Source organism: Littorina saxatilis, linkage group LG3, assembly GCF_037325665.1.
Source record: "Littorina saxatilis isolate snail1 linkage group LG3, US_GU_Lsax_2.0, whole genome shotgun sequence".
In the NCBI taxonomy this organism is placed as follows: Eukaryota; Metazoa; Mollusca; class Gastropoda; order Littorinimorpha; family Littorinidae; genus Littorina; species Littorina saxatilis.
Genome location: NC_090247.1, coordinates 11,253,892 through 11,266,560, shown reverse-complemented (window position 1 = coordinate 11,266,560; position 12,669 = coordinate 11,253,892). Strand labels below are relative to the sequence as shown.

The 12,669-nt window shown below is 49.5% G+C and overlaps 1 protein-coding gene across 1 annotated transcript in view; it reads right to left on the bottom strand.

Annotated features, from left to right (window-relative positions):
- Positions 1 to 1,464: 1,464 nt before the first annotated feature.
- Positions 1,465 to 12,669, bottom strand: part of LOC138961595 (sine oculis-binding protein homolog) — a 135,698-nt gene continuing 124,493 nt past the window's right edge. The window contains exons 4-5 of the mRNA XM_070333253.1: positions 7,957 to 8,129; positions 1,465 to 7,459 (exon numbers count right to left, since the gene is read on the bottom strand). Of these exons, the coding sequence (XP_070189354.1) occupies positions 4,787 to 7,459; positions 7,957 to 8,129 (2,846 nt within the window). The 3' untranslated portion in view covers positions 1,465 to 4,786. The remainder of the gene's footprint in view (positions 7,460 to 7,956; positions 8,130 to 12,669) is intronic.

The following is a 12,669-nucleotide window of genomic DNA, read 5'->3' as shown; positions in this document are numbered from 1 at the left end:
GTAAGCCCTCATACGTGATTGTTCTGAAAGCTTACTAATTTACATGATTGTTCTGAAACTCTACTAAAGGTAAACTTGCTTCACCCGTGAAATGTAGTCAGATATGGAACAATTTGTATACCCCTGCCCAACGAAGTGTGTTTGGGTTGATCCGTCTTCTGTGTGCGCGACAGCTTCAGATGTGTGTTTGAGTTGATCCGTCTCTCCACTCCCTTTTTTTAGGCGGTGTAGGGGGTGGGGGTGCGGCCCTATGCTCCACAGGGAGTCTACAGGAATAAGTCAAGTAAGTCAAGGGGGTGGGGGAGGTTTGTTCATATCAACTGACACTTTATCAAACCATTTGAATAATTCATATACAAAATTCTGGTGGTTGCTGTGTAATAAAAAAACAAGTGTCACTGACTGAAAACAGAGATGTGCTAATAAATAAATATAAATATTTAGCTTTCATGTGTGTGTATGTGTGGTGTGTGTGTGCGTATGTACTCAATGCACTGGCGTCGGAAACTGGGGCAGCTGCTGTTCCTTTTTGCCCCCCCCCCCCCAATATTTAGGATGACAAAAATATTCACAGAGAGAGAGAGAGAGAGAGAGAGAGAGAGAGAGAGAGAGAGAGAGAGAGAGAGAGAGAGAGAGAGAGAGAGAGAGAGAGAGAGAGAGAGAGAGAGAGAGAGAGAGAGAGAGAGAGAGAGAGTTGATATACAAAATACCCCCCCACACACACAAAAAAGAAGTATAATTATTGTCTCGCGTGCAAGAACTTTATAGCCCAGACTCCCCACCCATCTCGCAACCCCGGCCATCTCCTCACGTCTCTCATCCCCTCTCCACTTGAATTTTTAGTTCATTAAAAAAAATAAAAGTTTCATTTGTGAAAATTATTTGTTGTGCCTTTCGTCTTTAAAGGGGCAAAAATTAGCTTCTATTTTCCCTCTTTGCCATGCCTTTCGATCCACTTTGGTGGCCTAGCCACATAAGCACAGCAAAGAGGGAAAATCAAAAGTTTCTATGTGTCCCTTTAAACCTGTAATTAGAATTTTGAGTTGGGAATACTCAAGAAGAATCATTACATTTTTGAAGATTATAAATAATTTTTGTCTTTGGACATTTAATTTGAATTTTGAGTTGAGAACAATAAAGAAGACATGTTCAATGTATGAAACGTATTACTTGTTGAGTTTGTATTCATTGGGCGGGGGTATAAATATCAATATCACTAAAGATTTAGTATCATTGTATCAAAATATTGTTCCATATACATACAGACATACACACAGACAGATGGACAAAGTGAATCCAGTATACCCCCCTCCAACTTCGTTGGGCTGGGGTATACATATTGTTCCATATCTGACAACATTTCACGGGTGAAGCAAGTTTACCTTTAGTAGAGTTTCAGAACAATCATGTAAATTAGTAAGTTTTCAGAACAATCACTTATGAGGGCTTACATGTTTACGATGAAATAAATGGTAGACTTTCAGAACAATCATGTAATAGTCACTTTTCAGAACAATCACGCGTAACATACGTACACTTGTTATTGTATTCGTAAAACACAGTATGTATAATGCAGCGATTCAAAAGTATCGATTGTAGAAATATTCGGATTAGACTTGGGGTTAGGGTTAGCGATTTAAAATGAGCACTTGTAGTACGGTACCGTAGTGCGTGAAACGTAGAACTAGTACGGTAAAACCTAGTGTAACACAGCAGTGTAACGTTGCACTTTTATGTATCTTCTGTAGCAGGATGTAACACTTATGTTGCATAACATGTAATGTAGCATCTTTGAAGTTCACACGATGTTGTTCCAAACTGAGAAATACATTCAGTGTGTGTGTGTGTGTGTGTGTGTGTGTGTGTGTGTGTGTGTGTGTGTGTGTGTGTGTGTGTGTGTGTGTGTGTGTGTGTGTGTGTGTGTGTGTGTGTGTGTGTGCTGCACAGCGGCAAATCCCAGAAAACGACTACACAGATATTGTGTCTGAGTGTGTGTTTGTGTGTGTGTGTGTGTATGTGTGTGTGTGTGTATGTGTGTGTGTGTGTGTGCGTGTGTGTGTGTGTGTGTGCGTGTGTGTGTGTGCTTGCGAGTGTGCGGATATGTGTGTGGATGTGCACGTGTGTGGATGTTTATTCGTTCTAATGAATTTCTAACAACAAAAAGCACCACGACGTCTGCCACTTTGAGACATTGTGTAGACGTCCTTATCCTTCGGATCTGGATTATCCCTAACACACTGATAAAACTATTAGCCCTTGATATTATACATACACATCTGTACACTAACACTCCCATACACACAATATTTTTTGGTAATTAAAAATAATTAAAAAAAACCACAACAACCTCGATCACTGCCTCACACTGGGCTCCTAAAAGGTTCTTCCCTGCCCTTTAGGCGGAAGTCTCTGTAAGGCGGTAATCACCGATGTCTTCCAAAACACAAGATGTCTGAATTTGCCCAACGCTTTCTGTCACATCAAGTCGTTAATTTTGTTTCTATTCAGGCTTTATCACCGCGTTCAGACTCATAACACATTGTCAATACTGTTTCATCGTGAAAAAATTCAAGTCCGTGCGTAAATCACTGTGGTCATCGTCCATTGATCCGCATGAATTGAGACAGTGAGCGAACCTTGACTGTGCACACAGCAATACACAAACCATGCCCACGTGCACAGTGACTCCTCGAGTCTAGTGCGGATGTCCATGTCATTAATGTTAGAACAAGGATTGTAGGGCCTAGTTCTTCGGTGGTCAGTCATCTTAGGACAACGGTGTCACGCATGCATGACGACAGTTCACAGATTGACACCTGTCCTGATACTTAGCACTGCTGCACAGCTATTCTTCTGATGATTTAAGTCATCCTAGGACCAACGTGTCACGTCGGCATGAAGACAGTACACTACTAACTGTCCTGATACTTAGCGCTACCGTAGTACTAATGCTTTAAGTCATCGTAGAAACACAGTGTCACGTGCGCATGAAGACAGTTCACTACTGTCCTGATACTTCGCACTACTGCACTACGTAGTACTAATGCTTTAAGTCATCGTAGAAACACAGTGTCACGTGCGCATGAAAACAGTTCACTTCTGTCCTGATACTTAGCACTACTGCACTACCGTAGTAAGTCATATTAGAACGACAGTGTCACATGGGGGTATGAAGACAATTCACTCCTGTCCTGTACCAAGCCCTACTGTACAGCTATACTTCCAATGCTTAAGTCATGTTCGGATCACAGTGTTACGTAGGCACGAAAATAGTCCACCGACACAATTGTCCTGATACTTGTAGACTACGGAACTACTTATGCATTCATTCATCTTAGGATCACGGTGTTACGCAGGCATGTAGACGGTCCACTCCTGTCCTGATACCAAGCAGAACAGTACACCTGTACTTCTAATTCTGTCAGTCCTCTTAGGATCACAGTGTCACACATGCATGTAGACAGTCCACTCCTGTCCTGATACCAAGCAGAAAAGTACACCTGTACTTCTAATTCTGTCAGTCCTCTTAGGATCACAGTGTCACACATGCATGTAGACAGTCCACTCCTGTCCTGATACCAAGCAGAACAGTACACCTGTACTTCTAATTCTGTCAGTTCTCTTTGGATCACGGTGTCACACAGGCATGTAGACGGTCCACTCCTGTCCTGATACCAAGCAGAAAAGTACACCTGTACTTCTAATTCTGTCAGTTCTCTTAGGATCACAGTGTCACGCAGGCATGTAGACAGTCCACTCCTGTCCTGATACCAAGCAGAACAGTACACCTGTACTTCTAATTCTGTCAGTCATCTTAGGATCACAGTGTTACGTACACCGACACCTGTCCCGTCCTAGCGATGGACGGTGAAGAAGTCAGATATTCAACATTTTGCCTGGCTGGTGGCTCACACAATACAGACAGCCTGTTAAGTCCATTATGTCAGCCCGTTGGTCACTGTGTATAACATTAAACTGAAGTCGTCATACATTCATGAGCATATTTTGCTGTTGCTCACTACGTGTATCATAAATCTGCGTTCATCATACATCAAGGAGCATATTTTTCTGTGTGACGACTGGCACCATCACCAGCCATTGAAACATAACAGTACAAACAGCAAAGCTTGTCAGTATTTGAGCAGAAATATGACAAACACACTCGCTAGCACAACATTATAGGCTCTTTTTGACGATAAGTATTTTTTCCGAAGGATGAAACACAATAATTTTGGACACATGTGCTATTTCAATAATGTGTGCAGGCAAAAACATATTTTGGCTGGTAAGTCTGCTTGGTTTGGGTTAGAGTTGACCATATATTTATATACGTAAGACATTTGGGAAGCTGACCTCAGCCGATGGTGTTTTTCTCGATGAAAGCCAAGTTCAACAAGTTGCTGGGATGTCCGAGACCCGGAACAATGGTTCTGACAAAGGACCCGATCACATGCCGCTGAGGTGGGGTGTGAGAGAGCACAGCGATTTCTTTGAGCTGAAGTCACTGTCCACCCTTCACTGTCATACGAGTGGAATTTCTGGTGAAGATAAAAGGGGCTCACTCACCGCACCCTGACTGTGACAGCAAACAAGTTTCCATCAATAGAGCAGACTTGTTCCTTCACGTCAATCGAGCAGACTCGTTTCTCAGTTCCCGCTAATAGAGCAGACTCGTTTCTTCCCGTCAATAAAGCAGATTCGTTTCTTCCCGTCAATAGAGCAGACGTTTGGAGTGAAGGGCGGTCGCTGTGAGTCTCTGACGGTGCAGAGAAACCGGCAGGGGAGATCACTTGGTCCTGACTCTGGCCCTCAGACAGCGCCGTTTAGCGGCCTCCACCATGTCACGTGGCACTGTGCGCACGTAGCGTCGCTCGGGGGAGGGGCTGCGCGGTCTCTTGGGAATACTGGGGGCGTCCAGGATGAGACTGCGGCGCATGGAGTAGGCGTGGTCAGCGGGGGGAAGGGGGAGGGGCGCGGCGAGGGGCGGGTCGTGGTGAGAGTCAATGATGTGGATCTTGGGCACTGAGGGCCCGCTCTGTGACTCCCCGTCCACGCTGGCCATGTCGTGGTCCCCGTCGTGTTCAAGGTCAAGGCTGGACACGTCGTGCTCGGCCTCCAGGTTTTCTTTGCCGGACGCCGCACTGCTGTGATTGCTGCTGCTGCTGCAACAGCTCAGCCCGTTGGTCAGCAGCGCAGGGTGCGGCGCCCTGAGCGAGAAGTCTTTGGGGGAGGGGGCGGGCGTGGAGGAGCGGCTGTCCTTGGACAGGTCAATGGCCTCGTCTTCCGTGTGGCGTCTATCCTCCACCCGCCGCCTGCTGAGGTCCAGCGACACCGGGGTCACTGAGCGCCTGGCTGGGGACAGGGACAGAGGCAGGGGCAAGGGCAGGGGCAGCACGGGCGTCAGGGATCGCTTGACGGGGGACAGAGACTGCGGGAGTGAGAGAGGGAGGGAGGGGGAGGGAGATACGGCGTCAGCAGACATGAAGGACCGAGCGTTCTCCCTGCGCAGCGTCATGATGGAGTCAGCTGACTCCCGGGTCTTCCTCAGCGCCATGATAGAGTCCAAAGACTCGCGGCGTGAGGCGGGGAACGGGGCGTGGCCAGACACGCACGTCACACAGCCAGGGCTGTGGCCATCGTGACAGGGGGCGGGGCCGTGCTGACCGGCCAGGCTGGGGCTGTGGCAGGATGAGTCAGAGGACACAGAGTCAGGTCGTCTCTCTGCCTGCTGCTTGTAGTGCTGGCGCTGGCGCTGGTGATGGCGGTAGCTGTGGTTGAGCAAAGAGCTGCGCTGAGAGGTTGGGCTGTTCTTGTCCTGGGCGGGGCTGTGGCTGCGAGAGGCGTGGCGCTCGGCTGACAGGGAGGATAACGATGTGCGGGAAACGGAGGGCGGGGGAGGAGGAGGAGGGGTGGGCTGAGCGGTGCTGGAGGCCATCTCCCTCTCCTTGAAGAACTGCTGGATGCGCTCGGGGGCTACGGGGATGGGGAAGGGGATGGGGATGGGAAGGGGCAGTAGGACGGGGAAGGGCATCATGACGGTGACCGGGGGTACGCCGCCACTCAGACTGCCAGCTGTGGCACTCATCGGGACCTGGTCCTCACCACGCGGCCCTGGCTGCTGTGTTCTGTCACGCTGATTTTGTTGTTGTTGTTGTTGGTGGTGGTGTTGTTGTTGCTGATGGTGGTGGTGGTGTAAGGGTGGAGGTGGTGGTGGGTGTTGCCCCTGCAGAGCTAGCAGGCTACTCATGAATGCGGCGGGATCAGGGGGGAAGAAGCCCGGGGGGCAGGCGAAGGGGGGCACGCCGAGCATGAGGGGAGGGGGGTGCATTCCTGGGGGCAAACTGGATGGACCGTTGAGAGCTGTCACACCAGCAGAGAAAGTGGGGGGAGGAGGGAGCTGGTGAGGCGGGAGATGGGGAGGGGGGTTTGGGGTCCCCGAGGAGGACGCAGTGTTAGCCGGAGACGCACTGCTGTGGGCGCCACCTGGTGTTGATGATGTGGACGCGCGGTCACCGCTCCTGGCCCTGGCCCTGCTCCCACCCTCCTCCTTCCTCTCGCTGTGTGCGGGTTGGTGTCTTGGCTGACCGTCCGGCCGGTGGGCGTCGCCTGGCAGGGGACCGAAGAGGGAGGAGTAGAGCAGGGGGTTGAACATGCTCAGCCCCGCCCCCAGTCCGTTCAGGCCGGGCAGTAGCATGGGCGGCAGCATGGGTGGTGTCGACTTGTCTGAGGCGTGAGGGTTGGTGGAGGGGGCAGGGCTGTCTGTGGGGTGAGGCAGGAGATGAGAGTCTCTGTCTCCCCGCGAGTCACGGAAGAGACGCCTGGAGCGCTCCCTGTCCCTAGCACTGCGCTCCATCCCCCGGGCCAGTCTCCCCCCACCCCCCTTACCAAGATGAAGGCTGCTGGCGTAGGACGCTACAACAGCAGCGGCAGCCGCGGCACCAGCAGCCGACGACGGCAGCGTCACGCGCTTTCTGTCTATAGGCAGATCTCTGCTGCCCCCTCTCTCCGAGGACACAGACTCACTCCTCGCTTCCCGCACCTCTCTGCGCCCTTCTCTCTCCCCCTCCCTCTTCCCTCGTCCCTCCCCCTCGTCCACATCCAGCACTTCCAGCTTGGGCAGCGTGTGGCGGAGTGGGGGCAGCCAGAGGTCGGGCGTGATCAGGATCTGGTCCTCCGGCTTGGAGCGTGGGGCGGAGGACGCGCAGGCAGCGTCCGTGAGTCCCTTGGAGGTCAGGGAGGAGGGGGAGGAGGAAGCCCCGGCTGGCGACAACGCCCCCTGGTGCCGCTCCTCGTGCAGCTGGTTCTGGATCTGCTTGAGGTGCTCCTGGGTCTCCGTGCAGAAGATGTTCATCTTGTACTGGCCCAGGCACTTCTCGCTGCAGAACTGAAGCTGCGTCTCCCCGTCCTGGAAGTCCACGAAGTTCACCGTGTGCCGCACGTGCTTGCACCAGTCGCACACCTGAAAACACAGCAAACGGGGGTCAGTGAAAACTGCGACAACACGGCATAAAAAAAGGATCAGTGAAAACTGTGAAATGAAAAGGATTTTTTACCTCACCCCCCCCCCCCCCCCAATTGCAAAATGTCTGGTGTGTGTATGTTTAATTTGCCAGTTCGGTGTGAGAAAGTCACCATAATCCCACGACGGTTGGTATGTCTTAACCTTGAAGAAACGTTCCGCTGGATATTATGAGAAAGAAAAACCCGGAGTTCACCTTGTATTTCTAGAAGGTATTGTGATGAAAAAGGCTGTGAATATTATTATTTTGTCAGGATCATTTTCTTCTTTTTGAAGACGGGTATTGCTGATTGTGAGAAGAACGCTGAGGGAGATGTGACCACAAAGAGATAGAGAAATTCAAGTTTTACGCCCGTCCCGGCCGGGATTCGAAACTGCGACCTTACGATCACAAGTCCAGTGCTCTACCATCTGAGCCACCCACAAAGAGAGCTCACCTTGTTCTTTTTGAAGGACGCCCTGCGACACTGGGTGAAGCACACCTCGGAGCAGAAGACCTTGCTGCCCGTGGCTGTCTTCAGCGTGAACAGCTTCAGACCCGTCTTCTGGCACCACGCGCAAATGATGCGCTGCGGGGGGCTCCCCTCCTCCCCACCCTCACTCTCTCCGTCTGCAACACACAGTTCACAATGCTATGACAATCACATCACTATGGCAGCTTTATCAAAAAACGAAAAAGGTAAGTTGTTTTGTTGGAAAGTTTGTTTTTGACAAAACATACGGTCTTTACAGTGCACAGACAAACAATGAGTAACAAGAACTTAGCTGGGTGGAATGTTCGGCCGCTAGTTGGGAAAGTCACAAGCGAATGAATAAAACAATTATCATTGTTGCTGGTAAAACATTTTTGCAGAAGGTTGCGTTACATCTGTGTAAATGACTGAAATGATCCAAATGTGTACCCGAAGTACAACTTGCATGTAGGCATAAGATCCTCGAAGCAACCCACGTGATCATTGCTGAAAATGATACAGAGCTTTTTGTCATGGTACCCCTCAAAATTGAGATAAAAAATCTTTCGTTTTTGACCGCTCATGCGATCGACAGTTGCAATGGCATAACACAAGAAATACGCAAGATAGCTAATCAAATTTATTCCGTCATGTTGCTTCTTTGTTTATTGGATTACAAATATCTGATATCAACCTCTGTTGATGCCACGCTGCCAGGCTGATGGTATGTTTCTCAATACACTGTTTCTCGGTTCAAACACCCCTCGTCGTCCCCCTATTTCATGATCCTCCTCAGTCCCCCACTAAAAAACGGCCATACACGTAAAATTACACTCGTGCAAAAAAAAAACCACGAGTGTACGTGGGAGTTTCAGCCCACGAACGCAGAAGAAGAAGAAGAAGAAGTCCCCCACCCCATCCTCACCCCTCATCAGCAACTCCCCCCCCCCTCTCCACAGACACGCCGAGACTGCCTGACAACTCAGTACGTCCGGTGTGACGCCGTCATCTTGGCCCCGCCGTCATATTACGATTCTCGGCCTCGTTGATCTTGTATAAGCTCCACACTGAACAAAAAAACACCCTTCGATAGTTCTGATGAGCGACCTTGGGTATCTTACATTCATGGGGCCAAATTTGTCCAACCAATTTTTTGTATTTAACTTAGAAATTTGATTCATCCTAAAATGTTTCCCTTCCCATTTAAGGGACGTAACCACTCGGTACACGTTTTCGAAGAAATCGATTTTGTGTGTGAAATCTATTAAATTTCACCACCACTTTTCTTCACGTGCAAGAAACTGACATGCTTTTCGTCCTTAAATAATGTCACTTCATTAATTTGACCAGGAAATAACATTTCAATCTCGAGTATAAATCGAGGGGGTAATATGACGGCAGGGCCAAGATGACGGCGTCACACGGGCTGCAGTGGTGACACAGGTCGACAGAGAACACTATACATCTAGTCCTCACAGCTCGGTACGGTGCGATGTGACAGGAAAGTTAACACGAGGGCAGACAAGAGCAGGAAGAGCGATGACATCACACTGCGGGGATGGCCAAATCGTCCGCCCGGTCGCCAGGGGCGAGTAAAGCATTCGCCGGGATAGTAAATACCGCCTGGCAACTCGCCCGGCTGGCCAATGAAAATTCTGGTCAAATGCGACCCTTTTGGTTGTATTATCTAGTTTTAAAGCCATATAAACACTGCAGATCAACTGTGGTATCTACCGGGCCAGCGACAATTCTGCCGGGCTAATGACGTTCTTGAAGTTTGGCGAGTCAAATGTTCAGATTTGGGCGTCCCTGTGACAGGGATACAAGTCCGTCTCATCACGAGAAGCTCGCCCTGTGCTCACAGAACCACGTCACAGCGACACGCCGGGTCCGACAAAGGTCCATTCCTTGCTGTCAACACTGTTCGCGTGTCCATCCCTTGCTCTCCACTCGCCGTGAGGGTCATCCGAGGGCACAACAACACAACACCCTCTGGATTCCGGACATACCCCAAAGTGACCCAAGCTTGTCATTCGATCTGACACCCTGGCTCTCAGCCACCCGGAATAGTACCCGGCACCACTGCAGTTGTACCAGGTGCCATCACCCCTCACGTCGCCCTGAAGACCACACAAGTAAGTGATACCCGGGGTGACGATGTAAGTGTTTGTTGCTGTGTCGACCGAGAGTCTCACTCGTCATGGCCTGCAGACAGGGGATGGGGCATTTTTTTTTTTGCGTTTGTTTGTTTGCTTAACGCCCAGCCGACCACGAATGGCCATATCAGGGCGGTGCTCCTTTGACATTTAACGTGCGCCACACACAAGACAGAAGTCGCAGCACAGGCTTCATGTCTCACCCAGTCACATTATTCTGACACCGGACCAACCAGTCCTAGCACTAACCCCATAATGCCAGACGCCAGGCGGAGCAACCACTAGATTGCCAATTTTAAAGTCTTAGGTATGACCCGGCCGGGGTTCGAACCCACGACCTCCCGATCACGGGGCGGACGCCTTACCACTAGGCCAAGGATGGGGCATTGGACATGGGTCACTGGACATGGGTCACTGGACATGGGTCACTGGACATGGGTCACTGGACATGGGTCACAACGCGTAACGCTCTCCTTACATGACAGCCGGCGCGGTGACCTCCAGGTCTGATGGCAACTAACCTTTGCTAGTCCCTATAAAATAGGGTTCACCCGGTGGGGCAGGAACGGGGGCCCGGTAGCTCACTGGACTTGTGATCGGAAGGTCGCAGGTTCGAATTCGGGCCGGGACGGACACGGGTCAACTTTATGTGCAGACCCAGAGACGGAAGCCATGTTCCATCCCCGTGTCACCACAATGGCACGTAAAATACCTCGGTTATTCTGCTATAAGTGCAGATGGCTGATACCACCAAAACACGCATACACTTGTGTATCTCATCAAAAGCCGTGAGGGCGAAAAACTCGAATGATCATATAACCCATATCTTGTCCTTAAGAGGCGAAGTATTTAGCCTGTAGGGCATAAAGCATTCTCTCTTTCCTGGGACAGGAACCATCATTTCGTCGCCTCCAGGTCAGTCCCTTCTCGCCCACCCACCCGTGCTACCCGCTGTCCGCCGCCACCCGACACGACAGGTCTCAAGCCCAGCTGTTATGGGGTATCCGGTGCCCTGAGCTAATTGTCTTGACACGAGGGACACGTACGGTCCGCGGCCAGTGACGGTGTCACGATTTCATCTTTCGTCTGTGTACATATTTCCCCCTCGACATATACTCAAGACTGAAATGTTGTTTCCTGGTAAAATTAAGAAGTAACATTATTTATGGACGAAAAGCATGTCAGTTTCTTGCATGTGAAGAAAATTGGTGGTAAAATTTAATAGATTTCACCCCCAAAATCGAATTCTTCGAAAACGTGTACTGAGTGGTTACGTCCCTTGAGTTAGAAGGAAAACATTTTAGGATGAATCAAATTTCTAAGTTAAATAAAACAAATTGATTGGACAAATTTGGCCCCATGAATGTAAGGTACACAAGGTCGCTCATCAGTACTATCGAAGGGTGTTTTTTTGTTCAGTGTAGAGTTTGTACTAGATCAACGAGGCCGAGAAGCGAAATATCAACACGGCGAAAGATGAAAACGTCCCAACGGTCCCAACTAGCAGATTGGCCATTGGGTTGAAGGGACGTTTTGTTTGTTTGTTCGTTCATGGGCTGAAACTCCCACGGCTTTCACGTGTATGACCGTTTTTACCCCGCCATTTAGGCAGCCATACGCCGCTTTCGGGGGAGTTGAAGGGACGTTAAAAAAAAAAAAAAAAAAACACCAACCAATTGTACGTTCATCGCAACAGATTCAGAAGGAAGAAACTGAGCAACCTGACACCTGTAACGATGTCAGCTTTCTGCCTCTGTCATCTTTCCGATTCGGCCTCGTTGATCTTGTATAAACTTCACGCTGAACAAAAAAACACCCTTCGATAGTACTGACGATCGACCTTGGGTATTTTACATTCATGGGGGCAAATTTGTCCAACCAATTTTTGTTATTTAAACTTAGAAATTTGATTCATCCTAAAATGTTTCCCTTCTCATTCAAGGAACGTAACCACTCGGTACACGTTTTCGGAGAAATCGAATTTTGGGGTGAAATCTATTAAATTTCACCACCAATTTCCTTCACATGCAAGAAACTAACATGCTTTTCGTACTTAAATAAGTTCACTTCTTTTATTGACCAGGAAACAACATTTCAGTCTCGAGTATATATCGAGTCGGAAAGGTGACAGAGGCGGAAAGCTGACATCGCTACACCGGCCATAGATCTCGGCCTCATCATGCCTACCTCATTATAGCTGATTTCTCCATTTCTCCTCCATAAACATATGGCACCCTATTCCTCAGTTACCGCCATCAACATGTCACGGTGTGTCCACATTTCTCTCTTAATTTAACCTCGACTGCCTCCTCGTCACCTACCCACCTCAACACCACAGCCTCATTCACCATTCCATACCCCTTCCCTCCTACCCAATTTTGCAAACTTTCTCTCTCTCCCCTCCCCTTTTGAAATCCACCTCTGATTTCTCCTTTTTCCTCTCCCCCAGAGGACTCCCGCGTGGTAAGTAAGTGATATGTTTGTCCATACCGACAGAAGCTACCAGCGACAGACTGATGCCGACTGTGGTAAGAAGGGGACG